Source organism: Eleginops maclovinus, chromosome 8 (genome assembly GCF_036324505.1).
Source record: "Eleginops maclovinus isolate JMC-PN-2008 ecotype Puerto Natales chromosome 8, JC_Emac_rtc_rv5, whole genome shotgun sequence".
Taxonomy (NCBI): Eukaryota; Metazoa; Chordata; class Actinopteri; order Perciformes; family Eleginopidae; genus Eleginops; species Eleginops maclovinus.
Window position 1 is genome coordinate 10,389,649 of NC_086356.1, and position 20,006 is coordinate 10,409,654.

General features: G+C 38.8%; 2 protein-coding genes across 2 annotated transcripts; one reads left to right on the forward strand and one right to left on the reverse strand.

Annotated features, from left to right (window-relative positions):
* The first annotated feature begins 794 nt into the window (after positions 1-794).
* drg1 (developmentally regulated GTP binding protein 1) lies at positions 795-6,659 on the forward strand. Its single transcript, XM_063890123.1, has 9 exons — positions 795-1,022; positions 1,981-2,104; positions 2,235-2,410; positions 2,513-2,582; positions 2,881-3,050; positions 3,760-3,890; positions 5,061-5,228; positions 5,386-5,508; positions 6,304-6,659. Exons 1-9 carry the CDS (start codon positions 984-986, stop codon positions 6,401-6,403), a joined length of 1,101 nt encoding a protein of 366 aa, XP_063746193.1. The 5' UTR covers positions 795-983; the 3' UTR covers positions 6,404-6,659.
* A 5,979-nt stretch (positions 6,660-12,638) lies between these two features.
* stard7 (StAR related lipid transfer domain containing 7) lies at positions 12,639-19,264 on the reverse strand. Its single transcript, XM_063889190.1, has 8 exons — positions 16,838-19,264; positions 16,524-16,684; positions 16,297-16,346; positions 15,707-15,817; positions 15,500-15,582; positions 15,271-15,370; positions 15,090-15,174; positions 12,639-14,800 (listed from the first exon to the last, which is right to left on the reverse strand). Exons 1-8 carry the CDS (start codon positions 17,290-17,292, stop codon positions 14,622-14,624), a joined length of 1,224 nt encoding a protein of 407 aa, XP_063745260.1. The 5' UTR covers positions 17,293-19,264; the 3' UTR covers positions 12,639-14,621.
* Between the last annotated feature and the right edge of the window lie 742 nt (positions 19,265-20,006).

Consider the following 20,006-nt stretch of genomic DNA (forward strand, 5'->3'; position numbering starts at 1 on the left):
AAAGGTAGGTGTTTTCAGGGTACATTTTTTTCTATTTTAAGTATTCTAACGTATACTGTAAAAGGTTGACCATCAGAGAGTGTATTCTATTACAAGTTATAAATCCTAAATGTAAATTCTACTGAAGTAAAAGTACCTTTGTGTTACCAGCATAGCATATTTGAAGTGGTACCTTAAATTAAAATTAAAAATAGAAGAATAAACTGTCAAGGCAGAAAAATACAGTAAACTCACTCACTCACATGTTATTTTCAGTACCACCATGCCAACTTGGTGAAAATAATGCAAAATAATTTATTTTAATTGTGTCTTATACACACCAATTTTGAAATAGCTTCTACTGTATGTCATGTGACCCAGTGAAACTAAATCAATACCAAAAATGAATATTTCACTGGACAAAATGTCTAAATTTTTTATTGAAATTGTTTGCTTAATATATTTATTTGTGTATATATAGTTTAAGTCTTATTTCTCTTTACTATAGCTTCCATGTTGTGTAAACCAATGCTATAAATCCAGCATTTTATTACTACACTAAACAAATAGGACACAGCTGTTATTAATGAGAGTTTTTCTATTTTATATGAATAGTGTTATACAAATGCGGTGCTTCCTTTATTGGAAACGTCTATAATCTCCTTAATACTTTACATGTCAAGTGACCTAATGACTTAATCAATGCAGCTTTTTAATATTACACTGGACAGGTGGGTGTCATCCCATTTCACTGGATTTTAGTTCAAAAACTGTGAATTAATTGTCATTTCTCGCTCCTGGTTATTCTGTCCTGTGAGTCAACGCAGCGGGCAGTGTGCCTTCCTAAACCATCGCGAGATTTCCCGTGAAGTGGCGCACAGTGGCTCTTGCGTGGTGCGGCCCGGTGTGCATGTTAAACAACATCTAACTTTGCCGAAACTTCACGTTAAATACTTTTTAATTTCTTCCAGTAGCGTTGGTTGGACACAGGAACATCCGCCACCATGAGTATACTTGCCAGAATAGCAGAGATCGAAAGTGAGGTAAGGTATTAATAGACAGTCGGTGAATCAGTCACGTTTTACAGTGCTAACAGCTAGCTAGCAGTTAGCACTGTAGCCTAGCTAACACAGCTGGGCCACGTATATTTAAGTTACTTCTATTTCTGGCCCATAGTTACTTGACATGTAACAGTGTGTATGAAAAAAGCTGCTTTACGTGTTAATTCGAAATGTATTGATAATCCGAAGTTAAAGGGCTTTGCTAGGTTAGGCCAGTAACGTGGATACAGTCACTGCTCCAGATTGTGTTTGACTGACTGGTGACCAGGCGGCTAACTTCACAGACTTTGTCTTAAATGAAGTGCCATGTGTACTAAATACTCCATTCCCTGCAGCGCAAGAAACATCCAAATGTAATCAAAATGAAGTTAATATAAAATACGTCGGTTTTTGTTTTGAGCAGCCATCGTTTCCTTTTTTCTTTTTGTAAAGTTCCACCATAGAGATGTTTTTAAAAAATGTTTTAAAAACTGGTTAGGCCTAAACTGAGAAAATGGTGATACAGAGAAGACGTAAAGGAAAACCTCCCATTGAACAGATTCCCATTATTCCCAGTCATCATTATGTCTTACTACTACCAGCTGGTTCATTCAAAGTATAGGTTTTCCCTTCGTTTATTAGTATTTAAACCTATCTTTAAACAATCATCAGTTGACTATAGGAACATGTAAACTGTTTTTGCATATGTTAGTAGGTAAGTCCTCTTCATGGTTATTAAAAGGTCTCTTGCTAATGGACCAATGTATGCAATTGACCCCTTTCTGCAAATAAATGTTTTTTATTGTTCATCACAAGTTTTTGTCTTTCTATAAGTGTGTAATAATTAGTTTCTTTGACTGTTACTTGTAAAAATCTGTCATAACATACTGATCAGTCCTTACTACGAGACTGCCATGTAAACAGAAAATATAACATCTGATGCTGGTACTGTTAATTGTAGATGGCCAGGACTCAGAGGAACAAGGCCACAGCTCACCACTTGGGTCTGCTCAAAGCTCGTGTTGCCAAACTGAGAAGGGAGCTCATCACACCAAAAGGAGGCGGAGGTGGTGCAGCAGGAGAAGGTAAGCTCAAATACTTACAGTTTCTATCATTCTTTTACAAACATGCCTTTAAGTGTTGTACTGTGATTTACAGTATAACATTGAATATTTAGTTGATTTGAATTGTGTATTCTTACATTTTTTCTTTCAGGTTTTGATGTTGCAAAGACGGGCGATGCCCGTATTGGCTTTGTTGGTTTTCCCTCAGTGGGAAAGTCAACCCTTCTTAGTAACCTGGCAGGTGTGTACTCTGAGGTTGCTGCCTATGAGTTTACCACTCTTACCACGGTCCCTGGAGTCATTCGCTACAAAGGGGCCAAAATTCAGGTACAAGAAAAGTCCTGTTTGTTTAGGGCCTGCATAAGAGTTTTCAGTGTGGTATGTTTTCAGTGGGTTGCTGTTTTAACTGTCTTTCCTTTTGTCTTTTAGCTCTTGGATCTCCCAGGAATCATTGAGGGGGCCAAGGATGGCAAGGGTAGAGGCAGACAGGTCATTGCAGGTAAAGATGTGATCAGTGAGGTTTCTGCTCAGACAGGCTTCCATTAATGAAATATGGTACGACAATTACGAACAACACACTTTTTGTATGTTCGTGGGTCATCAATTTCTTTAATGGTTTTCATTATTAAACTTGGTAATGTGTAGTGCATACATTTCAGTAATTTCACAAAATGTTCAACACATCTAAACAGTACATTATAAAGAGATGTCCACATTTGTTTCATTTTCACAACAGAAGTGGTGAGTCTTTTATCCTCTCTCTAACTAATGTCTTCTCCATCCTTCCCATGTTTTAGTGGCTCGAACTTGCAACTTAATCCTAATAGTGCTCGATGTGTTGAAGCCTCTTGGTCATAAGAAGCTGATAGAACACGAGCTGGAGGGCTTTGGCATCCGACTTAACAAGCAACCACCCAACATTGGCTTCAAGAAGAAGGACAAAGGAGGCATCAACTTTACCTCTACAGTATGTCTCACACAGAGTAACAGCAATTTAAATACAGAAGTGCACGCTTCTCACAGTTTTAAGTCTTTAAAATGGTGTAAAGAGTGTTATACTTTTTAGTTTTCTTTAGTGTAGTGTGTACTGTTTAAATGCTGGTTGTTCATTTGTCCTTCACCCTAATGAGTTGAGAAAAAGTGAAATAATCACGAAAAGAACCATCACTCTATCAATAGTCAATTAAAGGATATACCTGAATATAGCAATTATTTTGGCATGCAGGATTTTAGTTGTCAGGGATATCTGTGGGTGAATGTCAGTTTGTTTTGATGGTGGTTATTTTATCTGGCATCCCATTCATTTAAACAAACATGTGAAAGCCTTTTAATACTGTGTGTTTGTATAGATGAGTTATTTGAAGGTTGGCTCTGATCTGCAGAATCAAATGCAGACAACACGTTTTTACAAAAGATGTCTGTCACCTTGGTAACAAGCCATGAAACCCTTTAAAATGTCGCTCTCTCGTGGACATGTATGAGATTACACTTGCCTAAATTGCTCCGACACATTTATTCTTCTGTCCTGCAAAATATCAGCATTTACTTTGCATTTGGTAAAAACCAGCACCCGTGATATTTTAATGATAGATTTCCCTTCCAAGGTATTTCTGTATTCATTCGTCTCACTGTTTTGTGCTGATTGACATCATGCCTGTCATCCCCTCTCTCATCAGTGTGCACAATCCGAGCTGGATGGTGATACTGTTAAGAGTATCCTGGCAGAGTACAAGATCCACAATGCCGACATCACTCTGCGCAGTGACTCCACAGCTGATGACCTCATTGATGTGGTGGAGGGAAATCGGTAAGCTGCTGAAGTGCCAGAATGGGCCTTTCTTAGTCATTCCCTGTGGGTGTGGCTTCTGTGAATCATAAATGACATTTAATTCACACAAAACCACTGCAGATACATTTGGAAAGGCTATTTTTGGGTTCCAATCACAATTTCTAGTCCACTGTCCATTTTTTCATAATATTTATAATGCATAAAGCTATAGGACTTCAATTTCTCCATTTAAAATCTCCGCTAATATGTTAAAGTGAAGCAGATGGATAACGTAGGGTGTGGCTTGTTCAGTGGGTCTAACTCCTGTATACTCGAAAAGGACTTCATGTCCCAAGACTGTCTTTCGACATTTTATTGCAAGGCACCAGACAGCAGCCTAACCTTCCGGCAATTGTAATGAAACTGATCCACATGGTCTCTCCTGCACAAATGCTCCCTGTGCCTTGCCAGGATAAGAATTGCAGTGCGATAAAATATTCTTTCTCTTAAATATTACAACCAGAGGAAATGCAATAACACACACACGTGAAGTTGTAGAGAAACAGAGCGCTCACGGGGTCTATTTGCATAAATGCTCTCTGTGTCTGTAACACAACGAACAGTCATAAAATGCTCCATTCTTACTAACATGGTCCCAGCAGTACAGTCCTACATTTAAGGCTACACCGCATTAATACCACACAAGGGTTCTCTCTGGATGAACAGATTCAAGTTTAATAATGAATACAATTTTGTCCATTTTATTTACAAATATAGGTACATTCACATCTTAAGTAATGTCTTTTGACAATTGTAGCAGAAACACAAAGTAGATGAAGAACATGCTGTACAAGATGAATTCGACATATCAATTTCTATCTATTTCTCCCATAATAAATACATTAATGTAATGTTGGGAAGCATGGAAAATTAGGAAACATTACTCAAGAAGTATCAACATGCCCCTGATGAAAGTCTATCATAATGCTCAAAGGATTCGACTGGTTTTTATATATCATGTTCACTAACACTACCAGTAAATGCAGTAAATGGTTTACAGCAGTTTGCAATTGATGGTAATTATTTGTTGGAATCATTTTATTAATATAAGTTTAAGACGAAACCACCATGGTGAAACCATTAAATGTATGTTTGCTCACCAAGCCGAGATTTCATGCGGCAGCAACTTACGGTCTCTTGTCACAACAGGGTCTACGTCCCATGCATTTATGTGCTCAACAAAATCGATCAGATCTCCATCGAGGAGCTCGACATCATCTACAAGGTGCCCCACTGTGTGCCCATCTCGGCTCACAGCCGCTGGAACTTCGATGACTTGCTGGAGAGGATGTGGGACTACCTACAGCTTGTTCGCATGTAAGAGATGTTTCAACAGTCCCCACTAGAGGGTGTGAATGGCGGTGAAAGAGAGTTGGGGATTTAAATGGTGCACAAGGAGCCTACTGGATGTGAGATATTATATGTGGTTGGTTCAGGCTGGAAATTTTGACTGAGATCATGTGTTGTTTTGCAGCTACACTAAGCCCAAAGGTCAGCTTCCTGATTACACGTCTCCTGTTGTGCTCCCCGATGGACGGACTACTGTCGAGGATTTCTGCTTGAAGATTCACAAAAACCTGATGAAAGAACTCAAGTAGTGAGTACTCTCTATTGGCTGGTATTTTTCTTGAACACCACCCCCTGAATAGTTATTCAGTTATCAAACATTTAAGCATCTGGTGTCATTTAAAATGTATATAGACAGAATAGAGCTATCTTTTAAGCTTGTTTTTTATTCCTTTACACATTAAGGATAATTCTGAGCTTTAGCATCATTATAAAGCACGGTTCTTGTTTAAATTTTTAGCATTTTTTACCTTTTTGAGATGACAATGTAAAGGCAGGAGGCTCCTGTAATATTATTTCTTTCATATTCCTTGCTCAAATGTGTGGAGAGAATTAAACCAGAAGAAGTGGTAAACAAAAGTTTCAAACAAAGAAGTCGCTTTAATCACTGCCATTGCCCTATTTACGGTGAGGTTTGCCAGATAAGCATTAATTCAAGAGGCTGGATTAGGATCTGAGATGATGGGTTGCACTACCTTCTCCAAATGGAAGCGCTAAGATCATCAATCAGTCGATTTGTTAGTGCTGCTGAGCATTACCTGTCCTCCAGGGAATAAATGGGTCAAACAGTGACACCCACGATTAGGAAGCCTATGTAACTGAAGGATTGCATTGCACCCTGTGGGTTACTTTATAGTGCAAAACCATTATTGCTGTAGCACAGAAAACATTTATAGTACCTTTGTCAACCAAACGTTTTTAGTTTGGATTGTCACATCATAGCCTCTTTCATGCCGTTTCTGTAGTTCTATAAGGTGATTTAATTAAACATGTCTTAAAGGAATAATTAATGCAAAAATGTTAATATTATTTTTCTTTCTTTCAGTGCACTTGTGTGGGGAGCATCTGTGAAGCACAACCCTCAAAAGGTGGGCCGAGAGCACCTGATGGTAGATGAAGACGTTATTCAGCTGGTGAAAAAGTAAAAGGAGTCAAAGTCCCTGCATGGCCTGTGTATCACAAAGAGTTCTGTACATTTGCTCAGTAAATCACCAACGATATCTATTGGAGCATCTGCGTCATGCGGTTATTTTGGCCGTAATTCAAAAGACATAACTTTAATTGTCAAGTATAAAAGATCCCACTGTACTTAACACCATGAATAGTTCATATTGAATATTGGTTAAGGCTTGCATTGGAATGAAATAAAAATCAGTTCAATAAAAAGTGTTGCTGTTTAAATTCTTGCCACCATTTTCCTTTTTTATTCAGCCTTATATTTGATGAAATGTTGCAAACCTCCTGCAGTATATCATGGCTAACGCATACCTTTAGCTTATAGTATGTACAGCACTGCCTTTACACAATATATACTGTTACATGCGGAATTCATTATATTAGGACCACCATAACACTGCAGCTTAAACATTTGACCCTTTTCTATTATACATTTGCTGCACAATGGATGCTGGCTTGCATACTCTAAATTGTGATGGGATGCCGGAGACGACCTAATTTCCACACACTGATTTGGACCTACTAAATATTTTTCTGATATACTAAATAGTATGTTTCTGTCAGTGTTGCAGCTTTTTTCAAAGAACATTTTTGGCCACCTTGCCTTCATCAGGATGGTGCAATATATTCATCAAGTGTAGCCAAGCACAGTTTTTCTCTCTTGAAATCAATAAGATCTAATGTGCTGCATGCTGTTTACTGCAGAAGCGTCACAGAAATGTTGCATCACTGAATCCTGTGCTTGTCACAGTATCATGGTCTCTTTCAGAAACACACCAGCACTCGGCAACAGTGTTACCGCGGCCATTTCAGTCTGGCTCAGAGAACAGAAGTCATTTAAAAGCCCTGTCCTGCTAAGTGATTTACGTGACATTGATGATGAAGGCAGTTATTCAGGCTGCTGGACCACACCCTCTCTCTAGAAGGGACGGCCACTCAGGTTAATCAGTTCATTCACTCAGATGCAGTCTGGGGACATCATACGCCAGCTGTTCACAACTAACAAGCCTCCACAGTAAAATAAAGAGCATTTCATCAGAGCTGGGAGCCCTTCTGGAAGCTTGCATTATCTGATGTCGATATGTTGCAACCTGCATGAAGTGAAGCGGCCATTTTGTGTCTTAGCACCTAATGCCTGCCAGTTATTCAGTGGAGGGTGCCAGTGAGTACATAAGTATATGGACTATGGTATGATAGGCAGATGGATAATTAAAGATTAAACAATTGAAGAAAAAAAACTAAAAGATGGATCAAATTCAGCTACGGTTTCTAAAATCTAAAAGGCAAGGCAAGTTAATTTATATAGCACCTCTCAACAGGCAATTCAAAGTGCTTTACAAAAATGAAAGACATTTAAAAACAGTTATTAAAAAGCAGAAAGAAAATAAAATGAACATAAAACATGAATGAGGTATAAAATACATGAATAAGAGTTACATTGCAATGTTAGAAAAGAATAGTTCAATAAAAAGCAGCGGCAAAAAGAAACGTTTTCAGCCTATAGAAGGGTTGTTCAGAAGCACTTAATGTGCTGCAAAGATGGGATAGTGGCGTTTATTCAGCTGCTTCTGTTTGAATTAAACAACCCTTGGATTTAGCTGATACAACACATACAACAAATGTATCCAACATGAAAAGCTAGGCATGCAAAGATATACAAAACTAATTCCAAAAATATCAAATCTACAAAAAAAAGATTGTCTGCAATAAAATAAAAATACAAATGAAATGTGCAACAGCTGATAAGGATTTCAAAGTTATTTCAATGTCTTCATTTTCAATTTCTCCATTGAATGATCTCCCCTTTGCATTAGAGATGAAAAACTGCTAAACGAGAACACAAGAAGAAATGTCCCTGCTAATAAATAAGAATACATTTAATCATAAGGGCTATAAATAATGTCCATAAATTACTGCTTACTCTGTGTCTGATAAAAAAACACTGTTATTTTGGATGTTCAATAAGGACATGCAACAGGATTCATGTTCATGGATAGGAAAAAAAAGACAATATTCTCACATATTTGCTACAACACTATGATGATCAACGATGATGCTATCGAGTATATTCGATGTTATCAACTAACATTTCTTAAACAGAGTATAGCCACTTTGGTTGGAAAAGCTGCAGTGGTTGAGGGTATGCATGCCTGTCCCGCAGCAGAAGGAACAACCCTCCACAGAAACACCACCTCTTCCCCACCCCCTTTTACCCTGTAAATTATGGCAGCACTTTAGCTAATGAAAGAGTTGAAGACTGGGCACTAATAAAAGCCATTAAGTGAATAAAGCACTTCCCCTCTAACAAAATTAAAGAATCTACCCATTTGGAGAGGGAGGACTTTGTATTAATATTTATGAAATGCGGAACCGGTGGCCCCCCCAAACACCCCAACCCACGTCCAATCCCAGCCTGACCAAGTCCTCCTTGCCAGCGCACCTATCCCAAGAGAACATCGCCAACCCCTCCTTGCTTGAAGGAGGGGCAGGAGATGGGGACTTGAAGGGTGCTGAGGACGCAGTCAGGACAGTCTGTCTGCAGTTGAGCAAGCTTGAAGACCCAAAGACGCAGCTCAGATCTCAGAGTCGCCTTCGCCAGCCCTCAGCCGGCTACACCTAACACCGACTTTGGGACCAGAAGATCGTAAGGTGGGTTTCCTAGCAAGAGTAGCCGGAGGTTTTTCCTTAACATAAAAAGTAAGTTTTGAATAGTCTCATATTTGTAGTGTTTTATTGGTCCTTTGCTGGGTCATGACCCTTAGTCTGATTTTTTATACTTTGCTTTGAATCTGAATCTTTTAATGGTAAATGACCAAGAACAGTTAAACATTCTATAGTCAAATTAAGAGTCAGGTGCATGAGTTTGAAGTGCAAGTTCTTTAAACAGTGATAGTGTTGATTTTTCAATTTTTGAAGAAAGAGAAAAACTCCCAAAACAAGGTAAGGATCCATAATTATGTCTCACAATCATCCTTGCATAAAAAAAACATCACGCCATCCCATCAGTCACACTGCATCCCTTTGAAACATCACTCATTGTTCTGAAAACAGAGGTCTTTTTCACCGCCGTCGCCCACCATTTTCACCCAAAGAACTCCCATTTTCGTGCCATTTGGTCAACTACAAATGCAGGGTTTCACTTTGGTGCATCAATATGCATTGTGGTGTAATTTCATCACACAAAGTGGTTCAGTTGCCAGAGCTCTAAGTTGATTATCGCACCATGGCTTCTCCTTTAGTGAAAGGTCCCTGGGGAGCTGAAAGAGACACAAGAGAAGGTAACAAGATTGTCAAAGCTTTTGGAGAAACAGATGTCTCTTAGCTTGATGGTATCATGACTCTCGACATTGCACTCAGTGACCGTTAACATAGTTAGGACTAAATTGGCAGAAGGGGTTGTGTCTTTACTCCAAGAATTCAGAAAATGTCTTCAAATGGACAACAGCAGTATAGGTATAACTATCATTCTTGAGTCCATTGGTATCTCTGGCCACCAAGACTTGGTTTTTAGTCAATTACACGTACAATTTCAAAGACTGGACTCTTTAAGATGTTGCGTTTCCCAACTAGTCAATGACGAATTACCCAAAAGTGGTTTCCATTGATCAGTTGAATAGTACCCAACAGACTGATGGAAAACTAATTTGATTTAGCCACCATTCCTCAGGCCTGCTGTAAATCTTTTCCAGAAAACCTGTAATATTTGAATGTTTATATATTTGTTACTTTTTTTTAATCGTGTTTCTTTGAGTTGGGCAGAACGGGCGGGAGGGTGTGGTTTGTCGCAGTTTCTGCGCAGGAAGGGTGTAGCCCTTTTTTCCGCAGTGAGTTTGACCTATGACTAATGTTTTTCACACTGCAGATGATTTTAACTGCAACCTTATAACGATCCTTTTCTAATCATTGTGTGAAACATTGGTGAGATTTGTCTTATTAACAATATAACCATTCGCTTGCATCTCCGCCCTCACAGCTTTGGACTTTTTCAACTCTTGAACTGAAGATACAAATCTTGCAATGTGATTGTCCTCTAAATGCAAGAAAATACTTGGACGATTATGTATTTCTTTTAAGAGTTTTAATACTTTATGAATTGGTTGACTAAAAAGTTATATTTCGTTTACTGTTTTTCTCCGCTTACTGACATTTACAGAAAGCCCGATGACAAAGTGTTCATGTTCCTCGGATGCCTTTGAGCTGGATCTCCTCTGACCTGTGTTGGGTTTTCTGTCTCTGCCCAGGACACCATTGTGCTTGATCTAACCATGCAGTGCATCTTCTGTCCATGGTTCTGCCAAGCACCTTGGAGGCTTGTGAGCACTATCGTCAATTTAGAAAAACTCAGATTTTCCTTTTGAAGTCAGAAATGTAATGGTCAATCTTTTGAATTTGTGAATGAATAAACTGAACGCTAAAGTCAAGCAATAAAACGCAGACATTTGGAGAGAATCAAGACTAGAGACTATGTATGAAAAGGACAGTAATTATGTGAGAACTTTGTTTTAATCTTAATCCTGTTGTTCTCTCCCATGATGTATTCTAAGATGTACAACCAATAAAGAACATTTTAACATCCTGTGTGTTTAATTCGCATTTTCTTTCTTTTGAATGTTGAATGAAGGTCAAAATTGGATTCAAAAAATAAAAATAGAGTGGGCCTCCAAGGATTTATATCATTCCTATAAATAAAACTGTCAATTTCTAAAATCTGGTTGGTGTATAACTTGGCAGATTTGTGGAAACAGATCAATTACTGCAAGTGCTCTGTGGCTTTCAATAATGGCTAATCATTTCAGACAGTTGAGGTCATACATTAAAACAACAGCACTCTGTTGAGACTGCGGACACATAACCGTTCTGTAAATCAAACCATATGACAGATGCTCATGTGTGTTGTAGAGGGAGTTTATGTTCTTGAAATGATTATACAAATCATGTTAGCTTTGTTTCTATATAGTTCCCAGCTACTTACTTTTCAGTCCATGTCGTCCCATAAGTCACAATTAGTACATTCAAACAATAAATGAAATTATAAAACCAGACTCATCCTTTCTTATGACTCTTTTTTTTATGATTCCAGTCATTGTGTGCTGCAGGCATTACATGACTACATACAATGATGAATATTGCTTTAGGACTTTTAAAGTTGATTCTCTGTTAGATTGACCATTAAAGCGATGAAGTACACTGCTTTTTCTTTTCATGTTGTACAGGGGCAAAGCACTCCACCCTGGAGACATATTTATTCATGCATTTCTCATATCAAACATTATCCCCGAAAAAACAACTGTCCTTTTTTGGAAATTCAGCAGTGTGTGCCAGTTAAAATGAAAGATAGCCTATATTGGCTATGCTTTTAGAGAATCAGTAGACATTTTTTTACCAGCCGACAGTTGTAGAAGGAAAAGCATACTTACATTAATGATGTCTCTGTTCTATTTAAGTGTTCCAGTTCATAAGGACCTTGAACGGCATAAGGAATTCAGCCGTCAATCATTTAGTTTTTCCCCAACTGTTGTTAAAAATCAATGAAAAATCTGTTGAAGATTATTTAAGCAAACAGAATTAGCACATTTTTCTGTCAAGTAAATACATTATTATAATATTCAATAAGCCCTTCAAAACGACAACAAAACCCATCAACTTCGAAGTATTTCTGTGTGGACCTTTTCTTATTTTCAACAAAGCAATGAAAAAAATCTATAATTAAAGTATGCTTGAAGTATGACATCTTATTTCTCTAAAATGCTAGGTTCTAATAAAATGTACAGCATACACCATGTCTACTGATTTGAAGCAGGTTTTAAGTGTAGTGGAGCGTGACGTCGATCGACACTAGATGATCTGGAAGCTAGAGCAGTACACTATGATCATATGTAGTACATACTGCCACTTCTCTATGATATGTGCTTTACATACTGTATGGAATAGGTATTTAGTTTGATTTAGGAAACAGATTTAGCCAGTAGAATAACTCTCGTTCCAAGCTGATGTGTTGAGCTGTCAGTGCGTTCAATAAACTGCGGAGCCTCTTTACCGTCTGGCACCGACCTTTTGCCCAGACAGGGAGTGTGGGGTTTACAGATTATCCCATTAGACAGGACTACTATGGCTGCTTCGCACAAACCCAAGGATAATCACCCATTTCTCTAACCAAGACAAGGTCGAATCCAAGAGTGCTCTGCAATGAACAGCTGAACCCAGTAGGACACACATGAAGATGTTTATTTGATCTAATTATTCGCAAGTCCATTTGAATCAGTCTTGAAATCACAGTGTAATAAGTGCACACGATTACTTATCTGTCCCCAATTAATTCTCCTGTTAGCTAATTACAACACACATTACTGTCTGCTAAAAGAAAACACAAAAACATTATGCGACAACTCTTCTAGACTATGGCAGGTGGCACAAAGCCGTCAGCAAATGACAAAGCATTAGCAGTTACATTCGCAAGCTGAACATTAGCACATGTTGCACAATGTTTAATTGGTTACATATCTTGAGTCCATGTTGTTTGCCCACACAAAACATAAATATAAAAAACTGCATTTTATTTCCATCCACACTTTCAACATATGTGTATATCACAGCTTACACTGCCATTTTTTTATGAATCAAATAGCTGGAAATACATCATTTCAGAATTGTACACATTGGATATATTATTTTGTGATACTGTGGATCCCACCATTCTGCTTTATTTTGAGACAGCTACTACTACTAATTCACTCAGATGTACCAGCTTAATATGACATTACATTTTAGAGGAAGAAGGGATGTTTTTAAATTAATGTCAAGGTATTTGTGCCAATGTTTCAGGCTGTAAACAGTGTATTTGATTAGGCATGGTTTTATTTCACATATTGTGAAGCTCTTCGTACATTCACAACACCCCGTACCAAATGAATTACAAAAGCAACAAGGATGAATTGGAAGGATGGATTATAGTTTCAGTAGAGCCCACATTAATAACAAAAACTAAAGAAATCATGGAGGACAAACATGTTACAGAGCTTGTGAATAAGGATGTTTAGTATCCAGGCATTGTTGTTTTTTTTTAAATGAATGTACAAGATCTACAGTAACACAAAGAAAAAAAAACACACCAATAATTCCAAAAGTACAAACTCGTTATGTCTGTTGTGGACACCAGAAAGAAATAATCTGAACTAAAATATGACAAATTAACTCCTATGAAATGGAAAAGGATGGTGGTGGGGTACAAGTGTGCCCCAATCTCTCTAAAAAGGGCATTGACTCATTAAATGTGTCTCTGTAAAGAAGTGCATCAGTACCATGGTATTTGAGGATGTATGTTGTTGTTGTTATAAGACACTATGCCCATATTGCTGAAGGACTGGTTTATCTTCAGAAGGCTGTTTTGTCAACGCTGGCAGTTTCTTCAGTTTCAGCATGGTGTCATGAAAAGCGTAAAACCTTCACTACGCAATCCCCAAAACAAAAACATGCCTCTGTGGGCACATTTTCCAATGACGGCACCATGTTTTTAATTCCATCCCATCCAGTCCAATGAAGATCAATAAGCCATGCTGCAATTCTTCATCAGTGTAGAATTTGTGGCCGTAGTTTTACAGTTTTGTGCTTCAGTGATGTCTAATAGAAGTTAATGTTCTATGTCCATTTCACAACATCTCTCTGAAATCTCACCACGCATACAGTAAAACAGAATTGTGGCTGCATGCGGTCTGAACAGCCTTTAAACTCGAGCCTTGCCCACAACGGAAGACAGGACATAGAATGACAATTGAGAGTACGTTTTTTGGCAAAAGCATCTCTACAATTATGAATTTTGGCTCGATCTTGACAAGAAATACATCATTACGGAAGGAGGCAAAAAATAATAATAAACCATTGCACTTCCTGCATAGTTAGGCAATAACAGGGCCAATGTCACCAGTCTGAATGAACATCTCCACAGAAACGGTTGCACCAAAGCACAGTAATGCTGCCTTCAATACAGTCCATTGTTCTTGTGACAGCTCATCTATCACCGATTTGGCCATGTCTACGGATGGACATATTATTTACTTGTCTTTAACGTAGGTTACAACTTCCATTTGCAGTTCATGCAATCTACTTAAAAGTTGGGCTGGAGGGTATAATCAAAGTTCAAGTGCACGTGAAAACACACCAATATAACCCCAGGTCTATAACATATCCATCTCAAGCGTAGAGCTGTCCAGAACCACCAGTGTGAGACTTTTCGCCTCCGAGGCGCTCCTGGCTCGATTGGCGGTTGGCGTCACTGGATTTGACGACACTGGCGTAGTCATAGATCCCCACTTCCAAGTTCTTGGCCCTCAAGGTGGCACTATGCAGCTTCTCTAGAAAAGCAGGCATACCTGCCAGGCACAAATGGAGAGCCTCCTTAGTGTCAGGTGAACAATACACAACATTAAATGCGAAATGTGAATGTAATGCATAAAAATAAAGAAATATGGAAGCAACAAAAAATAAAAATGATAAATATGTACAGGTTCCTTGTGTTAGGATCTGAAGTGTGGGAGTTTGGTGGTTATGTTTCCTTTTGATGTCATTGAAAATGGTAAATGATAGACAAGTAATTCAATTTGATACAACATAATGGTTCCATGCAGCCCAAAGTAGTTTTAACCAGCGAAGAGATCTCACCACTTGACACCATCCAGTTCACGCAGTAACGGGGAAAGGCGGTCTGGGGATCGTCACTGTAGGTCAGCAGATAATCAAATCCATTCTGCAAAGAAAATATACGTCAAACGCGATGGCCACAAATCACAGTACCCTGGATGCAAGTTAAATACATTTGTGTCACACCAGATGCAGGACAAACCTCATCAAAGGACTTGTGAGGGCGGATGACCATCTTTGACTCATATGAATGGACCCTTACATAATCCTGAGTCTCAGGGACTCTAGGATGCTGGACGGCTCTAAACAACAAAATCACAAATATTACAGAATCTTACTGAAAATTACAGATGTAACTAATTTCATAATGTATAACAAATAAAAAACAAATGCATCACATTTGACTCCAGACATTATTTTTGAAGTCCTACCTGGACACCAGAACCATCAGGTTGTTTTCCACGTCCACATCGTAGCGGCGCACATACACATAGTCCCTTGAGTACATGGGATACTGTGAGGGAGATTAAACAAGGTTAGCAGCGGACAATCTAAAGTGAAACTTGTTTCCTTAACCACTTGATAAGCTAAGGTTATACTTGGCTTGTACAACAATTAGCAAATCAACAGAAACTCACAGGAAAGTGTGTAGCCCAGTGCACAACTTCAGAGCCTGTAGAGACATCTCTGTCCACCACTTCAAGCTTGATAACCAGTGCATCCCACTTCTTCCTGTACTCTGTATCCAACTGGGGGAAAGCGAAAAACACAAGTCACGGGTCGGGGGCTTAATATAGCTCACAGAGCAAGCTTTACGGTTGCTTTTGTACTGCAGTGCAAACGTGCTGCTTGTGTAATAGCAGCTGGAAAATACAAATGTAAAAGAGTTTGCAATAAACATACCATAAACATAAGCTATGACAAGATTAAACAAATGTTCGATTTCCAATGCTATAAATATTAATTGCTTTAATCAAATTAAAACCATTTCCAGTTGTCTTATTTACTTGAGTAATACATGGTTCGTCAGTCAGACTTCGTAACGGAGGAGATTGCAGCACACCCAAAACCGTGATAAGGGATTAAGATTGCTGATCCCTCCCTCGCCCAGATGTTTTCCTGATTATAAGCCAGCATCTCAATAGAATAAGTCATCTTTTGAACTTTTTTAAATTAATTAAAGAATAAACATTCCTACACCACATATCAACATTTTAAAAGTGTGTACCTGTACATTGAAGAACTGCCTTGGGGTGACATCGTTGTAGGAGCCCAACACTGTAAAGAATAAATAAAAGCACGCCGACTTCAAGCTAAATCATAACAATATCACCACCACCAGAGTACCATGAAAAATCTCAAAGCACAAAAGGCACTCAGAGAGTTAAATGGGTGCATTTATTATCTGCGTTCCAGAGAGCCTGGTTACATATGTGAGATTGTGAGTTGGCTCACCTCTGTATTCGTAGAGGTGACTGTCAGGTATGGGTCGCTTCCATACTTTGAAGCCTTTGCTATCCAACACAACTTCCCAGCCAGGTTCCAGTCTGGAAGCTGTCTCTGAAGCTGTGTTCAGACATTTTACAGCCTCCAATGCTTGTAGCTCAAGTCCACACCTTCAAATTGATGCAAACAACAAGAAAGGTTATTTAACATAAGGCACAGGTCACAAGACAGTTGTAGTGACACTAATATGGATTTATATGTTTTCCTGAAGACATTTTTCAAAACATTAATTGATGTATATAACATTAAGAAAGATATCAAACCTGTGAATTTCCTCATCTTGAATCTTCTCATTCTCCCACATGAATATACCAGCAAGAGCCGCGACCAGCTTCCCTGTGGGGGCATTTTTGCTCTGAAATCTGCGCCATATGTTACCAACCAGGGTCCACCTGGTGCGCTCGGAGTACAGGTTAGAATAAAGCTCTCCGACTTGGCAAGCACGGCGGAGCCTCTGTCCGGTTACAAAGCCGCAGTGATCGGCAAATATGGAGAGCAGGCCCTTCCTCTTCTGTCCGGATCCAGCAGCCTCACTGGCACCAACACCTGCCCTCTGCAGCCAGGACAGCAGCAGGCCCATGCGCCTACCCAGCCATGGGAGACTCTCAATCTTTCCTCTGCCCTCTTCGACTGTCCGCCTGAATGTCCGGCCGCTTTGAAGCTTTAATGTAGTTACACCGATCTCACAGATCGGACGGCGAGGCATAGAGTGAAACATGCCAGCAGTGTGACCGTGACACAAGTTCCCCAAAACAAATGTGTGTCAGCAAAGTGCTGCAGCTAGCTCACAAACTTAGCAGCTAACGATATAGGGTATGTTGAGATGCACAAAGCATAACCTTTATACGGATGCTAATACGGACAGAGTCATACCTGACCTGACTGGTTTTAACGTTAGTTAAAGAAATGTCTACGAGCACGCGTCATGTATCTTTAGCATTAAGCTAACTATCGTTATGAGTCAAATGTCTACAGGTACGACACTGACAAACCACACCAACAACGCGTTCTTTCTGAATCGATTCTCTAATAACGACAGTGTAGATTATAGCTTCAAGTGTAATTCCAACACAATTGTCTACCTGTAAATCTTTCCTGGACCCACTGTTACGCTTACAAACTCTTGTAGTACATTTGACCTCCTTTTCCTACAGTCTCCCACACACCCACACGGAAGTCCCGCCTTACAGACTGTCGGCGGCCGGTCATTAGACGGTTGACTTTCAGGGCCAGTTCTGATTGGTACCAGTGGGAGCCTGTCTTAAATGAAGTCGTTCGGGCACAAGCAAGTGTACGGTAGACCTTACCAAAGCCCCTCACTTACCAGTTTATTCGATGAACTGGAATCAGATTTAGTGACATACCGCTTTACTGAGTGAGGAAATGTAATTTTAAAAACTGATCCAGGATCAGTATCTACAGAAAGCAGACTGGGTAGAGGATGTTGTCGCCCATGATGTCGCCCTGGAACATTAGTTATATAGCATGAACAATTTTAAAAGACAGCAGTCACACGTTTGTGATCAAACACATACAAACAAATACATGTTATTGTTTGGATATATCTTTCCAATCTCATTGGAAACAAACGTTTTACATTTATAAATGTAAAAACCTAACATACAACTTTTAAGAAATAAATGTGTATTAAGAAAACAATTTCAGCAGAAATGATCTGTAGGTTTTTATATAATGTTAATATTACAGTCGAGTTGTAATATTGTTAGTGACAATATACAAACACACTTCATTGTTTAACGCTCACTCGATGTATTTGGGGTAGTTATGGGAGTTAAACATTATAATAATAGAGCATTGAATCACCTTATTAAAGGATAAGGGCAGATAAAAAACACAATTGTCTGTTGCTATTGTATTGTATGTTATTATTGTAGTATCCGCCAGATGGCGCTGTTTAATCATACACAAAACGATGTGTCCATAGATGAACATAGGGTCCATACAGATAAAGAAATAGTTATTTGATCAAAAATGTAAATCTAATAAACACAGCTTTTAAAAATGGTACATCTGAGCACTGTCCTCAATGAGTTTGATCCGTAAAGTTTTGCGATGCACTGAACACCACTCCCCAGATATCAATGGAAGCGACTGTCTAATGTATTTCCATTTATCTGACCATGTCAGTATATTCTTTTTTGATTCAATGTTTGTAACTTAGAGAAAAAACTCCAGGCCCTCGTTTGATCGATTCGTCAAATGTTGGCTTTCCCATGAAAGGTGTAAGGGATTTTAGTATCATAAGACCATTACTAGACAAACACAGCATGTGACTTTTTATTTCAGCCTTTTTTCTTAACAACAAAAACAACATAAGTAAACAGACATATCGAGGTTATCCTGACTGCTCTAAGAAGTTTGAAAACGTAGGCTGCAGTAGGACATTTGATCAATTTGTTTTCATGCTCTTGACTATTGTACTGGAAACTATAAACACAAACACCAGTTGAATTTAATTCTGCGGTTGTTACTCTTTACTGACATGTTGACAGTCCCACCATGTTATCTATGACGAGGTCACTTTGTTGGTTACTGGTGAGTGAGTAAACAAGAGGTGTAATATAATTGCCAGTCACTCACTGCTATATTTCTATAAAGACATCATTAAATTAAAACGTTAAATTGTTTTTCCTTAGATAGCGCGCAGTTTAAAAGTCACCGCTCTACAAGTTATACAACCGATGTGAGGGCCACTCCTTCCTTTGTGAAACGCTGCCTTCAGGCACCAACATAAGAATCGTACGAGAAAGTACCAGTGATCACGGCCGACCCACCCCTAAACATTGCCCAATGGATTGAGAATGAGGAAATTTTCCATGATCCTCAAATGAATGACGTGAAATTGGGAGAGATTATGTGGGAGTACGGACGTAATGAGAATAACAACTATATGCGTTTTTATTACAGAATTATCCAATGTAGATACATGTTTCATTGTGGTATGTTTATTGAGTTCTAAAAGTTAAGATTGTTTTGTCTTGCAACAACTATTTTGCCTAAACAATAAGTCTGAAAAACAGATTTTGCTATGCTTATTGAGCAATTCTTCCTCCATTCAACATATTATGTTTCTATTGAACACAGTAAAGAACTCACGAAAGAAAACGTCTTTTGTTAGAGGGTGAATGTGTTGTGATTTCCAGTCGGATGCACTTGAATGAATGACAAGTCCTCTGTAATGCAGTCAACATCACCACCGGGTGTTTTCCTGCACTGTTTTGACGGGACATTGTTTTCCTCAGTTGGCAAAGCAATGTTTAAAGGTAAAAAGTGGTGTTTGTCTCTTTAGTGCCTACAAGGTTGTGTTTTAAATACAGGTCACATGAAAATGTAGGTAGGTAATGGAGGAGAGACACAGACAGACAAACAAACAGACAGACAGACAGACAGACAGACAGACAGACAGACAGA